This window comes from Notamacropus eugenii, chromosome 1 (genome assembly GCF_028372415.1).
Source record: "Notamacropus eugenii isolate mMacEug1 chromosome 1, mMacEug1.pri_v2, whole genome shotgun sequence".
In the NCBI taxonomy this organism is placed as follows: Eukaryota; Metazoa; Chordata; class Mammalia; order Diprotodontia; family Macropodidae; genus Notamacropus; species Notamacropus eugenii.
Window position 1 is genome coordinate 583,514,022 of NC_092872.1, and position 19,782 is coordinate 583,533,803.

The 19,782-nt window shown below is 36.4% G+C and overlaps 2 protein-coding genes across 3 annotated transcripts in view; one reads left to right on the forward strand and one right to left on the reverse strand.

Annotated features, from left to right (window-relative positions):
* SNAP25 (synaptosome associated protein 25) overlaps positions 1–19,782 on the forward strand; it is an 89,137-nt gene that overhangs the window by 58,234 nt on the left and 11,121 nt on the right. The window contains exons 2-5 of one of the 2 annotated variants that reach the window (XM_072634459.1): positions 2,395–2,526; positions 4,620–4,661; positions 11,719–11,767; positions 18,477–18,594. In XM_072634459.1, the coding sequence (XP_072490560.1) occupies positions 2,455–2,526; positions 4,620–4,661; positions 11,719–11,767; positions 18,477–18,594 (281 nt within the window). In that variant the 5' untranslated portion in view covers positions 2,395–2,454. Of the gene's footprint in view, positions 1–2,394; positions 2,527–4,619; positions 4,662–11,718; positions 11,768–18,476; positions 18,595–18,743; positions 18,862–19,782 lie in introns of both variants that reach the window. The other variant, XM_072634458.1, reaches the window with a different exon arrangement.
* The window catches only part of MKKS (MKKS centrosomal shuttling protein), a 171,281-nt gene continuing 155,869 nt past the window's right edge, over positions 4,371–19,782 (reverse strand). Inside the window, exons 4-5 of the mRNA XM_072634457.1 lie at positions 6,071–6,103; positions 4,371–4,477 (exon numbers count right to left, since the gene is read on the reverse strand). Coding sequence (XP_072490558.1) covers positions 4,454–4,477; positions 6,071–6,103 — 57 coding nt within the window. The 3' untranslated portion in view covers positions 4,371–4,453. The remainder of the gene's footprint in view (positions 4,478–6,070; positions 6,104–19,782) is intronic.

Sequence of the window (19,782 nt, forward strand, 5' to 3'; positions counted from 1 at the left end):
GAGAAACCAGATTATGGTCATACACACACACACACACACACACACACACACACACACACACAACACCCTGCAAATCATATAAAAAGTTAGGCTTTTTTTTTTTTTAACATTCTCACTTCTTTAAATCTGATCTTTATTTTTTCTGGATTTCATAGAATGGCTGAAAATATTATTGTAACTCCTGACTTCACTTCGACTCCCACTTGGCAGTTGGGAGTATTTGTTTAGTTTGATTTTAGCTCTCTCACAGTTTCTTTTTAACTCTCTTTATGCAGCAAACCTCCCTTCTTCAGGCTTCTATTCTGTAAAATGGAGAAAATATCAACTGTTATTTCCATCAAGTAATATTGTGAGTTTCTGCTCATAATTATTCCCCAGGCAATAGTTAAAATACAAAAATGCCCCCAACCTTTACCTGCTTAGCTCTAAGTATGGTAGAAAATGAACACTATTATAGTATATGATGCCATATTCTTTAGTATAAATATAACACAGGTTGATCAGCTCTTCTTTTCATCTCTGACCATTTGCATCATTGTAATTATTTGTCTTTCTTAAAACTTTGTAGATAGCTTCTTTTCCAAGAAGTATATTGTGATTTATTGTGTTTGGAAATGGGAAAATTGGTTGTATCCATGGCAATTCATTGTCCATTCAGAGATGAATTTAGCACATGAATTGTTTGTACTTCACTTCTGAATTCTTTTTGAAAAGGTTCATTCACATGGAGTTAATTTAAAGGGGCAAATAATGTGCAAGATTATCATAATAAATCCCAAATTAATTCCCTTCCAGAGAAATATTGCCTTAGCTTTCAGGAAAGAGATATATTAGTAGGATGAAACTCCTGAGTTCACTTTTCTAGGCACTAATGTTGACCAGCTAACTTAACATCTCTGATCTTTAGTTTATTCATCTGCTGAAAATCCAAGAGAGAGAGAGAAAGAGAGAGGGAGAGAGAGAGAAAGAGAGAGAGAGAGAGAGAGAGAGAGGAGAGAGAGAGAGAGAGAGAGTCAGAGTCCTGATACACAGGGATACTGAAGTAGAATTCTAATCGAGTTCCTCTCAGGGTTTCTGCCTGAAATTCAGCATCCTTCATAAATTGCTTTCCCTAATAAGAAAACACACATGATAATACATCATGCTCATGTGTACTCTTTCTCTTGTGTGACACTGGGCAAGTCATGTGGCCTCTGAAAGCACTAAGCAATTCTGTAAAGCTCTGATTTGAAGGAAAAGTGCTGGCCTACATCGATGGTCAGTCAATAAGCATGTATTAAAGTTTTACTATATGCCAGGTACTTTGACATTCAAAGACCTCAAATTCTAATGGCAAGTTCCTTGTTCAGGAGTTCCATATATCAATGAAATCACAGGACCAGTTGCTGTCCTCTTTGTATTATGTTTCTATAGGGCAAGGATCATGGGATACCTTCATGGAAAATTGGTCATATGACCCCCAAATATAGGTGTCTTCTGGGAAACTTTTCCTGACCCATCCTTCTCAATTCCACAAATTCCATGAAGGTCTGGGATTTTCACATCCACTTTTACCTATATAGTACATATTTTGTGTACTGTATTGCTGCATAGAGGAATAGACCCCAAGTTTTTTTCTAAGTACAGTATCAAGAAGTTGAACTTATCCCTCTTGCAGTCCATAAACATGTCATGAGAACAGATGTATCAGAAGTGTCATCTTTCCTTTTGGGTTCTAGAGATTCAAAGCATTAAGCTGCCTCATGCTTAAGTGGTAGCATTTTTATGTGTGTTAAAAGGAACTTGTAGGATCAGAGAAGTTCCATTTGGCAAGGGAAATGGCAGTCTCTTCTCATCTTTCATTCCTTCTGTTTAACTCTTCCATCAATGGCCCATGTCCTGGTTGTTTTAAACACTTCTTTGTGATAAAATAAGCTAGTCATACCATTGCTCTTCTCCCCTTCTCCCAGAATCCGTTCTTCCATTGGTCACTTTCTGGTAATAACTGAGGGCCAAAAGCCTCTCTCCACTGAAAGCTTTGGTCTCCAGAAGTCAGACTGCAAATACATTCACATGGAACATCATCCCTACAGTATTTATTTTGTCTTTCTCAATTCTGAGTATGCTTAATCCTAATTGATGTTTGTACCTTCGAAAACAGAATTCAGCATTGTCAAAGTAGCCAAAATATACCCGTGTTCTTATTCAGGAGAGTGACTAAGAGCCTGTGAATAGAATATTTTTGGCCTTGAACAATGTCAGAGCACAGTACTCAGCATAAGAGGCACAAAAACAACAAGAGCTTGGTGTGTGGTTACTGTCAGTGTTTTTTAGAGACATTGATGTCCAAGTATATAGACGCAGAGAACAGCAAATCTCACTCAGAGGTATCTTTTCTAATTTGATTCATTGCAGGACCCTTGGCCAAAGATTTTGCATCCTTAAAGTCAAGTCACCACCACCACCACCGTGACCATGGCAGAAGACGCTGATATGCGCAATGAACTGGAAGAGATGCAGCGACGGGCTGACCAGCTGGCCGATGAGGTGACCATAAGGGGAGGACCTGGGAGGTGGGAGGCTATGGTAGTTTGCTGTCTCCACATTTCAGTGCCTCTCAGTTAGAGGGTGAAGATTAAAAGTCAATTTGGCTTTACATATTATAGGTCACAAGACTTCTGAGGACATAAATGAATTGCCTATAAAACATGGCCAATAGTAGGGGAGGACTTGGTCCAAGAATCTATTATATAATATGCTACAAGAATTAATGAGGCTGAAGAAAGAGCATGACTGTTGATAAATTTCACAGCCACTCTAATTCAATTAAGGCCTACTAGCAGTGGTCTCTCCCTACTTAATGCTATACAAATGCAGAGATAGCATTTCCTCTGTGCCTTTATTTTCATTTTGTTTTAATTCTAAGGCATCCACAAGATTTCAGCTAATTAAGGACTTCAGGTAGAATTTCTAGGAGTCTCGTAAAATCCTTCATAGCACTCATCCTAAGACATGAGAGATGATGTTTAATTGTCTGGAATTCAATATCTCCTAAACAAGGATGCCAAATTACTTCTCTATGTATTGGTAGGAATTTTCATCCATCATGTGCAATAATTATCTTTTTCAGATGATTTGTGCCTTTGATATCAGGATTGCTTTCATTTAGATCATATGGAGACAAACTATAATTTAATTGCCCTAGAGAACCTTATAATTTGGTAAGCCTGATAGCAAAGACAGATCGAAAGGAGACTGACTCAGTTTCAGTAGAAAGGGCAGCAATTTTAAAGGTTGTTGGTTTTTTCATTAGGGAGGAGAAGAGGGGAAAGGGAATTTCCCAGCCTTTTTCAGTATGAGAAAACCAATTTAACTTAAAAGTTTTCTTGGAACACCCCTCTTTAAAGCAGTTAAACTCTAAGTATCTACTGATTGAGAATAACATGATAATAAGCTACTATGAATTCAGTAATATATTTCAATGATTTTGTATTTTGTTAATTGCATCTATATATACTTGAAAAGTATTAATTTTTATATTTAAATTTTATTTTACTATTGAGTATTTGAGTATTCATTTGAGTACTAAGTACATAATTTGAAAAATAATTTTATATATACATGTGTTTGTATATATATATATGTACAAAATATACACATATATATATGAATGTATATATATGTATGCATTTGTGGATGTGTTTGTGGTATTTATTTGCTCTTCCAGAAGATAGGCTTGCTTATTTGTTGACTCCCAGTCCCCATGTAGTTTCCCAGAGCCCTTGCACCAACTTCAACTGGGGTCTACAGCCTATTGATTAGTAGCCACCAGAATGGACAAAGGAGAAATTTTGGGGGCAAACAAGTAGAAGGTATCAAGAAGATATTGGTTTATAGTGTCTAAACTAATGAAGACGGCTAAGATTCTCTCCTATTTTTTAAAGTCCTCTAACCACCACCAATACCACAGAATGTAATATATGAGAAGGCATACTAGTGGAGAACGTCAGATCCTCCCAGTTTCTACCTAGCCACAGTGGCAGGGCTGACAGGATGGAAAAAGATCCTAAGTGAGAGTAGTTTTCATTTCTGTGATTCTCAGCATCCTATTTATTTTATATGGAAAATAAGAGTGACAACTAAATTTCTTACTTATATTCATGCATATGTGTATATGTATAAGTGTATCTACAAAACATTATGTATGTATATCGTATGTATCTGTGTATACATGAATTATGTTTACATAGTGATATATTTGTATATGGATTTGAGGGACCCATTTCCCAAATTCTTTTTTTGTTTTATTTTGGGGTTTTGGGTGGTTATTATTTTTTGAGGTAATCGGGGTAAGCCATTTCCCAAATTCTTCAACAGCTACATTACCCACATGCTGCTGGCCTCAGAGTCATCCTGCTTGTAGAAAAGTCATTGAAAAAGATGAGGTTGGATGGCAGTCCATATATAAGTGGTCTCATGCACAGTGAGGCAGTTCTATCTAAAGGATGTGAGAATTAAGGAAAGGGAAAAAATGATGATATTTTATCTTTGGGCAAAATTTTTTTTACATATAAATTCTGACATCAGTCTTGACTGAATTATTGTGATCATGACTTAAATGTTTGTATTTCTTTTTTCAGTCTCTGGAAAGCACCCGCCGTATGCTACAACTTGTTGAAGAGGTAAGGAGTGATTATCTTTTAAAATGGAGGCCCATTCTTTCCTATTACCTTTATTTACTTCATCCCCTGACATTATATCCTTTAGGCACTCACAATGAAAACTTAGCTACCTTATAGACTGCACAAATTGAAGAGATATTATATTTATATCAATTTTCCACATCAATATATAGGCCTCTATGGTAAATGCATTTCTCTCAGAAGTAACACCTTCTAAGACAGTAATCACAGAAGGATATTGTGGCAAAATGAAGTTTTCCTAATAATTCATAAAGGCAGAATGTCACCGGTCAAACTGAAATGAAGCTAAAATCCAGCAAGTTACAAAAACCCTCCTGGCACTTCGTAGTACTGTTCAATCACATATATCCGCTCTTGGCTTTGCTACTCTGGTTTCAGTCCTTCTGACATATTATTATATTTTATCATTTATCCAGATAATAACAACAGTAACAGCCCTAGGCTCTATTGGAGTCTACATTTCCCTAATATTTCAGAATTCTTAGCACCTGGTTTAAAATAGTCCATCTTGGGCGTAAATAAAACGGCAAAGTGAGTCAGCAATACAGCTTTGCAGAAGGCTCATCTTTTCACTTCTGAGTCAATTCTTAATTTGAAATAACACAGGAAGGGAAAGAGGGATAGCAACCATAAGGTTTATATGGAGCCAGCAAGGTGGGGGAAGTGCCTAAAACGTAGTTTATTTTTCACATGACAACTTAAGGCTACAGTTTAGGATAAAAGCAACCAATGAGCCCTGCAAGCCCGGCACTGCAGAAATCACAGGGAGGGGCCAGGACAAAAGAGAAAAACAGGACATTTGCCTTTTGTACTCTCCATCAAGTCTGCAGGCTCTCCATTGGAAGCAGGGGTTCTTAACCTTTTTGGACTCCTTTGGCAGTGTGCTAATGGCAGTGGCTCCCTTCTCAAAACAATGTTTTTAAATGCATAAAATAATATACATAGAATTTCAAAGGAAATCAACTATATTTAAAACAGTAATCAAAATATTTCTTGAAATAATATCATGGACATCAGGGTAGGGATCTATATTAATTTAGTATTATCTCAGAACCAGAACCAAGAGACACGTACCTTTAAATGTGTCAATGAAGGCTAGGTACTTAACCATAGATGTAGGATTCTGATTCACTCTCCCCAAGCAGCTTCTCCTAAAACCCTCAATGACTGGACTCAATTTCAGTAACAGTGTCACTTTTAAAAAGTTTTTATGTAATGATCTGTAACATTTGTGCCCTGGAGTATTAAGAAATAAAGCGTCTTAATTATCTTGACAGATTTCCCTGACTGTTGGTCCCAGATTCCAAACTCATTTTTGATTATGTCCTCTGTTACAACCACATTAATAAATTCTCATAATGTTCAAATACAGTCATTGATTAACTTACCAATGGACAGTTGGGTTCTGCAGCCTTTCTGGCCTAGAAAAAAGATTGAAGACACAGACAGAAGGCATGTTATGGAAGTGATTCTCTACTTTTGCCTTTCTTTGCCTATGGGGTGTTAACACATCCTTTAGTGTCTTCTCAAACTGCTGAAAGTGCCACCCTGTCTGGAATGAATAACTGTCTGAACTTATTTTGTCTGGAAAAGTTCCATAAGCTAGATTGAAATGAAATTCTTTAATTAAACACATTTCTCTTGGAGTGCTTTTTGATCAAGCATAAAGTTGTATTTTGATATGGAAGATGCCCCCATCTGATATAATGAGCAAGAAGAAGATAATAAGCTTTTGTACATTTTTGAAATTATAGACATGACTTTCTTAACAGCAGAGCTATTCATACTTGTTTCCTGGATGGTTAATTTGTGGTTTTGGTCAAATACTTTTCATTTCCATATTATTCCTTATGAAAACATTGCTCTACTTTTCCTTTAAAAAGGAAATGATCATTAAAAAAATAGCCACATGGTTCATTGGAAATAACTATCTCTCTGCAGCTAGAAGACCTGGGTTCAAATCCTCCTTCCAATATTTCCTACATGTGAGGCTTTGAGCAAGTTTCCAAACCTCCTTGAGCCTCAGTTTTCTCATCTGTGAAATGAAAGGTTTGGACTAGTTATCTCTGGGTTTCCTTCTTTCTCCAAATCAATGAAGACATGACATTTATCAGTACAATACAATTCAGCCAACATGTATTAAGTGTTTGTTATGTTCAGAGTTTTATGGTGGGCCCAGGGGAACACAAAGATAAAAAAATGAATCAGTGTTTGGCTTTAAGAAGCTTATATTTTGTACTCACATCTGAAATCATGTTCATTGATTATTAGGAACCCCTGAGCATTGAAGCATCACTATTTTGCTCATGAAGCCAAAGGACCAATGTAATTTTATGCAATGGAATTGAGCTAATTTCTCATTTAGGTGCAGTTTCAAAGACAGGAAAGGTTTCTAAACTTGTGTGACTGTGAAAATAGCACTTTCAGTAGCAGTAAGAATATATGAATTTTGTGAGTAATATACAGCAACCAATCTATTCCAGAGAATAATAGTCTATTTTAATGGAAGTAGATTTCAGTATTTCAAGGACTACGTAAGAATCCCAAATGACTAAAATCAACATGAGCCAGACACATTGAATGTATTATGGGGGACAGAAAGTTAAAAATTATATACTATTCCATTCTACTTCTATAATCAAAGAGAATGTCTGTTGGTAAGGGATTTTTAGGTGACCCGTGAAATTGGGCACCGTTGATTGTCAAAAAGAAATGTAGTTTTTATCTCCTGGTCCACTTGAAAGCCAGACCACAGGCTGTGCTATAATGGAATTCCACTGGAGCTGTTTTAACTGAACCCACAATACAGTTTATGGGGGTAGTGATGGAGAGCTTCTTGGAATTTTATTGTGCTCCCAGTTATTTTACCTGTGTGCCTGAAAAAGGGGATTCACCAATCTGAGGTTATATTTATTTGACATCAAACATGGGACTATGTGGTCAAGGTCATTCTATTCAAACCCAAGATATTTTGGTAAAGGAGTCAGGTGATTGCTTGGATCTTTAAACTTTCCCTTCAGGCACACTAGATTCTAGGTGAAGTATTCTGGGCAGACAAAAGATAGACCAAAACCTACTGTGTTTGTGAGTCATACCCCTTTCACCTTCCAAAGAGCAGTTTTCTGCCTCCAAACTCCCTACTTTAAAAAGAAGATTCCCTTCCCTAGAATACAGCAGAAGGGAGTCAGAGATTGAAAAAGCAAAAAGCTAAAATCATACTCTCTCTTGCTTCTAGCTATTAGGGCACAGTATTGTTTGGGGCGGGGGAAAGAGGGATGGAAGCAGCAAGGTGACATAGTGGTTAGAGTGCTGGGCCTGAAGTAGGAAGACTGGAGTTCAGAACTGGCCTCAGACACTTACTAGTTGTGTGACCCTGGGCCAGTCACTTAACCCTGCTGCTCAGTTTCTTCATTTGTAAAATGAGCTGGAGAAGGAAGTGGCATACCACTCCAGTGTCTTTGCCAAGAACACCCCAAATATGGTCACAAAGAGTCAGCACAATCGAACAAGGAAATGTATTTCTGTAACACTTGCCAAGTCTGCTTCTGCCTCCCTGTATTACATCCTCCTCTTTTCCTCCTCCTCACTGCCACCCTACCTCCAAAAGTTTAATTGAGAGAGGTTTCCATTGCACTACTTGGAGGTATGGTAAGGAGAACAGAAAGACAAAATATGCATTCTCTCAACTCATCAAAAGAGGATTGAGGCTAAGAAGGAACCAAAATCAGTGCATTGAAATAAATCAAGATGCCTCCTGATGTCTGCTCTTTAGAACAGTACTTCCTGAACTCACATTTTATAGTTTTTTTAAAGCATTTTAACATCCCTACTCTCATTTGATCCTTGTTTTATCCAAAAACCCTGTGACCCAAGTAGGGTAAGTATTATTATTCCCATTTGACAAATGGGGGGAAGGTGACCAGGACCAATGTTTGGTGACTTACCTAAGGTCACACAGATAGCAAATGCAATTTTTCTCTTATGTATTGAGTTCATGGCATTTTAAAATTACTTTTTTAGCCAGCTCATTATAACATAGCCCTGGCTGTTAATACAGAAAATCGAAGGTGGAAAAAAGTAGTAGGGGTTTCTTCTCTAATAAGGAAGACATTGCAAGATGGCCAGGATGATGACTGGGGGTGATGGATTTTCAGGTATGAAGGAAATTGAATTAGAGAAAATTATTAAATTCCCATCAAGTGGAGCAGAAGAGATTAGGGATGGTATAATCGTAGAAACGAGCAACAGCATCTTGGAGCTGGTCAGGACTTTAGGGGTTCAGAGGTTAATGTGATATTCAAGGTTTGGTCTCCTAGGTTTCCTGACTCTTTTCCCATGTGCAGAAGTCCAAAAAGACAAGGAAGATAAACATAGGACATAAAACCTTATCTCAGAACTTTTAAGTGAACATTGAAAACATTCTAATGACAAGGATGCATCCTGTTGCAGTTGCACATTAAGATCTGCGAATACTTTCATCACCATAATCCTGTAGAGGTAGATAGCGCAAGTATTATATCCCCATTTTATGATAAGGAAATTAAGGCTCATGGAGTTTTGATTGGACAAGAACCCAATACAAGGAGGAACCTAATATGCAAATGAGATATTAAACCCAGTATAGTCCAGTCCTAAGTTGTTTCAGCCAAAGCATAGTCACAACCTAATTATTAGACATTTCCTACTTAAAACACTAGTCAACACCAGCACCAACTGTACAAAAAAGTACATCTTAGCTATGACTACGGACATTTTTTTCTCACTGTTTCCACAAACCATTTCTTTCTAGGACATAAATTCTATGTTACTTAAGACGTAGGTTCTTTGAGGACTTCACAGTCCTCTAGTTCAAGATCTACATTATGCCAACGGGGAAACTGAGACACAGAGAGGGGAAGTAATGCTGAGAAAAAGGAAGGAAACAAGCATTTATTAAGTACCTAATATCAGCCAGACATTTTGCTAAGTGTTTTACAAATATTATATCATTTGATCCTCAAAAGAACACTGGGAGGTAGGTACTTATTACTGTCCCCATTTTACAATTAAGGAAATGAGGTAGACACAGGTTGAGGGACTTGTCCAGGCTCAAGATAGCAAGTGTCTGAGACTGGATTTGATCTCAGGTCATCTTGACTCCATTGCATGATGGTACCACCTAGCTGCATTTGAGACGTAGTAGGTTATCTTGTAAGATAGGGTTGGGGACTTGAATGGTATAAAAAAAAATTCCTAAACGAGAAAATTCCCCCTCTTCTAATGCAGATTTGTACTTTCTATGCAATTTTTCACCTTAAGAGAAGTGCCTAGAGCACAAAGAAGCACATTGACTAGCCCAGGGTTATACAGGCGGTATGTATGAGCCAGGACTTGAATTCAGGTCTTTCTAGTTCCAAGGCTGGTCCTTTATCCATGCTGCTTCTTGCAAATAACAGCTACAAAAATAAGTAGCAATAACTCACATTTAAGTCCAGAGTAGTTAGGTAACTTGCAAGTGATCACAGCTAGTTAACACAAGAGTCAAGAATCAGACCTGGTGGTGTCTGTTTCTATAGCTTAAGATCAAGACAAGCCATAGACAACCAAACTTTATGGATAACATGCCGAGCTTATCACAGTTAGATCCAAAATGAACAAATGTGAAGTAACATCAATGGTTTTCAAAGCAAAATAAACACAGGAGAGGAATGGCCCCCAAATGAAGATACTTTAAAGCATGGCTATCCAAGTTGGTATCATTAAGTTATTCCACATAAGCTATCCCCAATATAATGGCTTGGAGCAGTAATCAGTTTGATTAGATCTGAATAGGGCCCCAGGAGAGAAAGTGTTTTGGGAGATACATCTAAAAATATCCTATTTACTGGCCAAAACTCTGTTCCATCCATACCTACAGAAGCCATCTGATTTTCCTTATCTTCCCTCATTCATCAAATATAGCTGGAACTGTGCCAGAATTAATATAAACAAGATTTTTAGGGTTTTTTTTTATTTAAAATGTAAGTTAGTGTAGAATAGAGAAAGTTTATTTACCCTGTGTTCAAACAAACATGGCTGCTTGATTGGAATATTGGTTGGGTATTAGTAGTACAGGCACTCCCAAACAGAGTGAGAAAGCAGATTCCTATCCCAGAATTGCTGCCAACTGCTGACAGGGGATCATGATGTCAATACTAACCTTTAGAAATCAACTAATCATCATGTATCTTGATTTACTGCACCTGAAAACTTTTATCAAATAAATATGCTTTTCAGATCTAAATGTATTTACAGATAGAGTACAGTTAGCCTCACTGATTCCCCAAAGAATTTGACAGAATTTATTATAAGAAATTGACAGAATTCTCAGAAATTATTTTCTGATCCTTCAGAAATGAACAGCATTGAACAGGGACTATTCCTTTATTCCTAAAAGCTATTAAAGTTTAATATTTTTTAATTGCTGAGGAAAAAAAATTCATCTGCTATTAGCCTCTATTCAAGTCTCTCTATTAAAAGTAAATTCTTGAAAGATAGATTCAAAATATGGTTATGAAAGGTTTGTGACTTAGAAATTATTCTGATACCTTCCTTGATCCATTCATTCAAAAAAAATCCTTAAATTCATGCTTTTTTTTCAGTTAATCACCGAGTAGAATAAAGGATTCTGATCAAAACTGGCTAGTATTTTGAGATTTGACAGTCTTTAAGAAAAAGGGTGGCTGGGCATCCTTGCTTATTTCTCCCCTTCTGGGAGAAATTCTATTATTTGGTTTTTTTTGAATGAAAGGTAGTCACACTGGGAAACCTTTTCAAAAGCCTGCTCCAATACAAAGGAGGGATTTTCCTGAACTAAAGTTGGTATAGAAATTCTTTTCTCCTACCAGGTCACTATGCAGGACTTTAATTACATTTGAAAAGAGTCTGTAGTTCTTGCCACATTTTCTCCGTTTTTCTTTTGCCCTACTCCATTTCCATGTCTAGGGCTAATTGTTTTCTTATTGATTTCTCTTTTCTCTCACTCTTTTTCAAACAACCTCCCTTTATTGGAATGTAGAGTAAAGATGCTGGTATCAGAACTTTGGTTATGTTGGATGAACAAGGAGGTAAGTTCATTTTTCTTCAGTAACTGTGATTTATTTCTTTGATGAAGCTTGTTGATTATTATTTATATATAAAGATATAGTCAGTTTCACTATTAAGCTTTATGTGCATATACTTGAGTGCCTCAGAGGACTCCAGATCCTTCCATTGTCTTGCCTTCTTTATTCTGTTGAATAGCTTCGTTAAAACAAATACATATTGCCATGTTCTTCATATTTGATTGGTTAATATATCATTGGGAGATATTCAGTGGGGCCGCACTGAATCTTTTTAATAATCTTTTAACATCTTTTTAACAATAACTTTTAGCTAAAATTGTCAATAATATTTTGATACAACATGATATCCCCTACCATCTTAACTTTTCCATTGAAGTAACTCACATAATCTTTGTAGCCCCGTACATCATGTTATAAAACATATTGTCCATTTCCTTCTATCATACCAATTCATTCCTTGGAAAATTTGATTGAACACTCACTGTGGGTGCCTCTCAACATATTGGAAACTATTCATGGATGCCACATGATTAACCTTAATAAGATATCGACAAATATAGAACTAGAGACATTTTAACAGTCATAAAATATTCTGCCATATTTTTATCACAGTAATCTTTATTGAAATCATTTTACAATAATCAAGTCCCAAAAATTAGCATTGTTACCCTTTGAATATGGTAGTGTCTTAAGTACAAAATGGGAAAGGGAACGCTGAAATTCCTATCTTCTTCCCACTGATATTTAGACTCAACTCACCTACTCATACAGTAATGTTTTAAAGAGCTACAGACACAAGGCTGTTATTAGAGAAAATACCACCAAAGAAATAGAACTATAGATTTTATTTTCTCCTAGTTTCATATGTCACATTTGGATCCATATTAAGTGGACTAATGAGGTATCTTAATACTATTTTAAATTCAAGCATTAGGAAATTATTCAGGCTTCTATACAATTTCTAAAAACTGGGCCAAAACATCTTTATCAGATTTCACTTAGTCCCACAAGGTAGTCTGTTGAGTTTTCTTGGTGTTATATGAAGTGCTTTTCAAAGGCTATTTATCATCTCAAATATTCCTTGGAACAGTTTCCCAATCTTTGGAAACAAAAGAACATATATCCATGAAAAAAAATCAAGATATATTTAATAAAAATGGAACTGAGCAGCATGTTCAATAAGAATGTAAATGGAGGATTGATTTTAACCATATTCTTCCCATGAAGATCTAAAAAGATGAGACTAAAATTCCATCCAAATACTAACTCATAGTCCATGAATGATTTCCTAAAGCATGTTATACTCTATAACATACTTCCCTCCTTCAAGTATCACTAATTTTATCAAGGTTGGTACTCCTTCTACCGATGCTGCTTGTGATTCCCTTGTTTTAGTTAGTTTTTAGATGCTGGAACTAATCTAGTGACAAACCCCTCCTCACTTACCTAGATCTATCTATATTGGGAAAAGAGGCATGAAGTCCATCACCTGGCTCATAGCACAGTGACTGGCATATAGTGGGTGCTTAATAAATGCATGTTAAATTTTCTCTGGATTGTCATGTGCTCAAAATCTTTCCAGAGTGGCAGAACCTAAAAAGCATGTGCTCCACTCTTGCCTTTCAAGAACCCAGGATCACTTTCATGCCATTACAGCAGAGCAAAAAATATATACATATATATGTATATACAAATATGTACATGTGTGTACCTATAAGTATTTGCAACACAATTCAATAAGCACCTGAAAGACATGTTTCCTATTTTTTACCATTAACCTAAGAAATTTCCATTTTGGCACACAATATTAAGTATAAGATTCCAATGTTAGATCCCTTCTTTAAACTGATATATAGATTAGCACATTGCAGCAGATAAAGAGTAAATATCACAAAAGCCTCCAGAAGACACACTGCCCAGGCTGTGAGACAATTCATTTCTATTGTAATGATGGATTAGGCTTACTTTAAAATAATAAACCAGTAGAAGTCACAATTGTATGGGATGATTTTGTAATTACTGTGGCATGTTAAATGTATTTTAATTATGCTTTTGCCATCTTCAGAGCTTCTAGTTTAGACATGTAACTGCCTAAAAATGTTTCTGTCATTTTTTATTTAATAATTGCAGCATCTATGCCTGAAGAATATATCTGAATATATGGCATTATTAACTATTTCTACATAGAGGCAGGAGCAGATTGGTTTAAGGAAGCACTGCAATCATCGTTTCTGGGTCAGACTAAGTAGTCCAGCTACAGGGCAGCACAAGCCTGAGACATCGCCATGGAATTCCAATTTCTCCAACTAACTTGTCTTTGGGGCAAAGCCCATGAAATTGATCTTGGGAAACTGCTAATAATGCAATGGTTATTTAACCTCTCCAGTTCCAGAGTTCTTTTGTTTTTGGTTTTGGTTTTTTTGCTTTTCATTAATTTATTTGCTTTGATGTCACAGATAATAGTTGCCAGAAACAGTCCTCCCAACAAATGCCAAGCAAAGCAATGAATGAAAAGTGGTACTCTTTTGGCATCATCAAGCTGAAGGTTTTGCAATCATCCCTGTCAAGTGAAGTGGCAGTACAGAGTACTAGCTCAGTGACTTAAAAGAACTTTGGGAGAAGGAGGGAAGGGATTTTCCTTTAGCTAAAGCCCATTTAACACAACTAGAACCTCTTTACTGGCCTTGTCTGTGATATGCTCCATCAAAGGAAAAATACATTAGGCCAAGATTCCGTTCTAGGCTCCTTAGCCAAAAGTTCTCCTTGTTCTAGTCTTCCCCGAACGAAAACTTTCACTATGCATCCTCAAGCATTTCACGGCTTTCAGAGGCCTATACCCCTGTTAATTTTATCAAATCTCCCAAAAGAGGAGGGATATTGGAAAAATCAGGACATAATGTATCATTCCATGTGCCTTATCCAAAGGGAATAAACAGCAAAAACAACACATGATCTCTTTAGCCATTAAAAAAAATGCACTTCATAGCTACAGATGCCTATTAGTAGGATCCCTGGTCCATACTTCATAAATCATTATTGTTGTTTATTAAAGAGAACATCTAAAAGCACAATTCTCATGTATTTTGACCTGATTAGAATTAACCATTTCTGCTTAGTTAACCTTGTTGGATGGGTACAGATGTTTTCATCTCAGAAACTCAATTGACTGGGGGGGGGGCATAAAAAATATTAAATGTGAGCCAGATCCTATAGAGGAAAGTGAATGAGAGAGAGATTTTGAAAAATCAGGACAATGAGGAGATAGTGCAAGATTTGCTTGATTAGCCAAGATACTGAATTCCTTGCCTCAGGTAGTTGTGAAGGACTATATGTATACCTACCAGAATCACACTAAATTGAACTGTATTCTTTAGAGAACAGTGGCTACTGTATTCCTGCCACTATATGGTGAATGATGTTCATACCATTTGCATTTCGATATTCCACTGGTTTTGCAAACAGTTCACAAAGTGTACACAGTAAGTAGATAGATACTTAAAGTCAAATGGACTTGAAGAATCTCATTCAATCCATCAACAAACATCTATTAAGCATTTAGTATGTGCCAATTAGTATGCTATGCACTGAGGATGCAAATAGCAAGAATTAAACCCTCCTTAGCCTTAAGAAACTTATATTAGAAGGAGAACTCTCATTCTTATATATTCCTTTAAAAAAAAAAAGAAAAGAAAGATACTGTCTCTCAGAGAAACAAATTACTGAAAGGACTTTTTTCTTCTGTAAGCTGGAATATTCCACTGGAAAACCAAGAAATGGGAATGTATATAGTTTATATATGGTTTAAGTATAGTTTAAAGGTATGACTCCCCTAAGAAAGTACTACTCATCACTTGAAAAGATAAGGTTGACACCAACTCAAATGTCTCTTTGAGTAAGGACGGAGGTATCTCCCAGAGCTTGGCTTTCTAATGGGATACTCTGTCACATACAAAAGAAGGACCATTCAAAAGTCTCCTTGAAAACATTTTTACATATATTAGCACTTTGTGGACGTTATATGATTTGAATCTTAAAAAAAGCAACTTCTGAAATAGATACTACAGGTTGGATTAGCCCTATTTTACAGATGAGAAAATGAGGCTCTGAGATTAAATGACTTGTGCATAACCATACAGTTAGTATCAGAAGCAGTATTTGGATGAAGGGCTTCCTGCATCTGTCTACTATACCGTGCTGCCAGTCTTAGATACACATAAAAATCAATCAACAAACATTTATTAAACCCCACATTGCGTTAGGTGCTGGGAATACAGATGTAAAGAATGAAATGAATGGTCTTTGCCCCTGAGAAGCTTACAATGTAAGGAGAGGAGATAAAGTTCATATATGGGCATAGCCAAAAATGAATACAAGATGATTTTGGGGGGTGAAAAAGCACTAGCAGCTGGAAGAGGGGAATCAGTAAAGGCTTCACGAAGAAAGTGAAAACTTAAGCAGAGCCTTGAACAAGAATGTACTTCAAAGACAAATAAAAAGCATTGTGGATTATTCATACCATACCTATTTTTCAGTAGTCCAGATAAAAGAGTTGACATAATGAAATATAAAGATATTTACAATGCAATACAAAGATACATTTTATAAATACTCAACTTTACACAAAAATTTTCCAAAACTGTTTTTATAAAATAACTTTAAAATCTTTAGTCAGTAGAAGTATGCCTCACCTTGTACTCTGGCAAGTTTTTTTGAAAATAGGGTTGTTTTTAAAAAAAGAAAAGAAAAAAAATTTAATGGTAATGACTTACATTTTAACTTACAAGTTATTGTTTAATTTAATTTTGCTCTTTAATTGGCAATGGCTACTCACATTTTCACTTTAAGGTTCTCTGCTTTTCTCTCCTTTAAACTATTCATCTTAAATAAACATTTAAAGGCACTGCTGAGTAGGAGTTCACTATTGAAAGTTACCCTGCAGGGAACATTTTTCTTAATTGAATAATTTATTTGTAATGCAAATAACTGATGTCTGATTTATCCAATTCCTAAATTAAGATAGAGAATTTTCTTAAAGTGAGTTACAGCTGTTCCACACAAAAGGTGCATTAAGGATTTGATTCAACTTGAGAGGTACTTATTGAACACTTCCTGGACACACAGGACTGTAAACAAAAATGGAACTGTCCCTGATCTCAAAGAGCTTACCTTCTGTTACAGAATTAACATTGCATCATTAAGTATTTCTATTAGCACTCCTCCGGGGATACTGATGGAAAACCCCCAAAATATGCTTTCAGTGTTCAGATGAATAAAAATTTTGACAAAGAGGCCTGAGAAGGAGAATTCTGTTATTCATTTTAGAATCCATCTTAGGTATCAACATTCTTAAATCATACAAAACTAGGAACAATACAATTTACCTTTCCAAAGCTCCAGTCTTCACTTTGAATTCAGGGGTCATTCCAGCATAATTATTAAGTTGGTGGCTGCCATCTTATAATTTCACTTGAAGTGTTTTTAAATTATTATTTATGGCTTTAGGCTTTCAATGTATTTGTCTATTCATTTTATTCTAATCATACCTATTACTCAAAGTCCTATGCATGCATGCATGAAAATGTAAATGAAAGAAAGCAATAGAACATAATTAGGTTTTGTAATTAGAAAACTATAAGATTAAATGCTATTCTCTTTTAATCATCTTAAAAGTGATCTTAAAATCCTTCCCGTGTACCTAATGTTGCCTCATTTTGGTAGTATAGTTTTAATTTAGATTGCCTTGGCAATTTTTTTTTATCTTAAAAAATGAGAACTGGGATTCTTATAGCAGTCAATCCCTAACATAGAGACAGTATGTTAGCTTTGCCTGCAGTAAAGAAAGTGTGTAATGATTCGCAGCTCTCCCCAAATGGATCAGGGTTTTCATTCATTCTAGCCACATTCCCTGGGGTAGGTATCCAGTTGCCTCCATTTTAGAGATGGGAAAACCAAAAGGCTGAGGAATTAAATGGCCTCCAAACATCTCACATCAAGTAAGTAATGAAATTAGATTGGAATCCAAATGTTTTGGCCCCTAAAATTACACTCGTATTGCTCTCTGTGCTGCTTCTGTAAATTAAGCTAAGTGTTCTCACCCAAAGATTGTGCCACAGAGACACATGCTCCACTGCTAGGTCAGCCAGAAGGTCAGTAGATAAAAAGGTACCAAAAGGGGGAGAGCTAAGAGTCAATTACCATTGTAGTCTTATCCCACAATTAAGTTGGTTCTATTATTTTACCACTGCCTGGCTGAAAGTGATCATCATCATAATAATTGAAAAAAAAAAGTGAGTATTTCAACAAATTTTCTATAATAACTATTCAATTGAAATGCATGAAGAATAATGCCTTATCTCTCTTTCTTTTGGGTGTCACTAATATTTGAGTAAGTGAATGTTACTGCCCTGTTTTTTAGGCATTCTGAATTAAACAGGCCTACCTAATGCCATCCCATCATGTTTGAATTAAGAGCTATTGTAAACATCATTTTTGGTTTTTTCCTTCACTCCACATCAGCACAGGGTTTCTTCAGCACTCAGCCTGCATACTTCCTGCCAGCAATGCATCCATTCAGACAATGCATTGTCAATTTCTTTCTCTCTCTTTCTCTCTCTCTGAAATTCCGTTCAACATAGTCATTTCTCATGTTCTGTTGGAGATCCAAAAAAAAAAAAAAATTCATTCCACCCTGTCATCCCTTTGTCCTGACCAGAACAACTCGATCGTGTTGAAGAAGGCATGAACCATATCAACCAAGACATGAAGGAGGCCGAGAAAAATTTAAAAGATTTAGGGAAATGCTGTGGCCTTTTCATATGTCCTTGTAACAAGTAGGTACTGGGTACCGGCTCTGCTCTGTGGTGTCCAGTTTTCTTTTTCTTTTTTCTGTCAAAGTGAATGTCTGAAGTTTTGTCTTTTTTTTCTTTGTCCTTTTTCATCCGCTTCATTCTGTGGGGATAAAATACTTGTGTTTAATCAGAACAACTGGAACGCATCGAGGAGGGAATGGACCAAATCAATAAGGACATGAAAGAAGCAGAAAAGAATTTGACGGACCTAGGAAAATTCTGTGGGCTTTGTGTGTGTCCCTGTAACAAGTAGGTGCTGCCTGCCTGCCTGAAGCTTTGAGCCCCAAGGCCCATCTCAGAGCCTTGTCAAGCTCATCCCTGCTGGGCACTTGGGCAGGATGAGCATGTAGCATGCAGAAGAGATCAGTTCGGGTTCCAATGCATTCATCTCATAGTGTAGACAATTCCATGGGAGTTATTGTAGATGCATCCAAAAAATCAGGCATACTGCAGTGAAAGCTTCACTGTCCACACCTCTTCTTGGTAAACGTTTCAACATTTTCCAAAAAGTGTACCCCAAGACAGAGCCCTTTCCAAAAAGAATGTCAGGTAACAGGACTTATTTCCCACATCACTTTCCCCAGCCCTTGAAACTGAAATTTTATGTCCAGAAAAAAGCTAGGAGGAAGTTGAAGAGATAAGAAATATGGAAGCTAGGGATCAGTTCTCAAAAGTAAATGGTAGGTAATTTGGCCCCACTACTTTATAATAGAATGTTGAGAGTGCACTATTAGCTCTCTCTTTTCATTTCTGGACAGATTTCAATACCTTTGAAGGACATGACCCAGATTGAGATTATAGAGATCTAGCGTAGGAGCACTTATCAGTCCTTTAAGGAGTGACAAATTGATTGTGTCCCTCTTAAAATTCTTCCTCATCAGATACCCAGTACACTGGCTGAAATGTTGAAATGTGTAGACTTTGCATGCACGGCATCACAAAACATGAAATGGTTCTCAAGATTCTTCAAAGCTTGTTTTGAGTGCAGCAGAAAATGTGACATGTGGTTGTAACAGTTTGCAACAGAGGAAATATAATGGGTAGTGTAGGTTTCTCTGAGACAATCTCATCTGACAGGGAGATCAAATGCATGAAATGATTGTCAACCATGCATTTGGAAATTAAACCAGATCTAAGATCTCCCCTCACCCCTCCCAACTCCCTATTTTT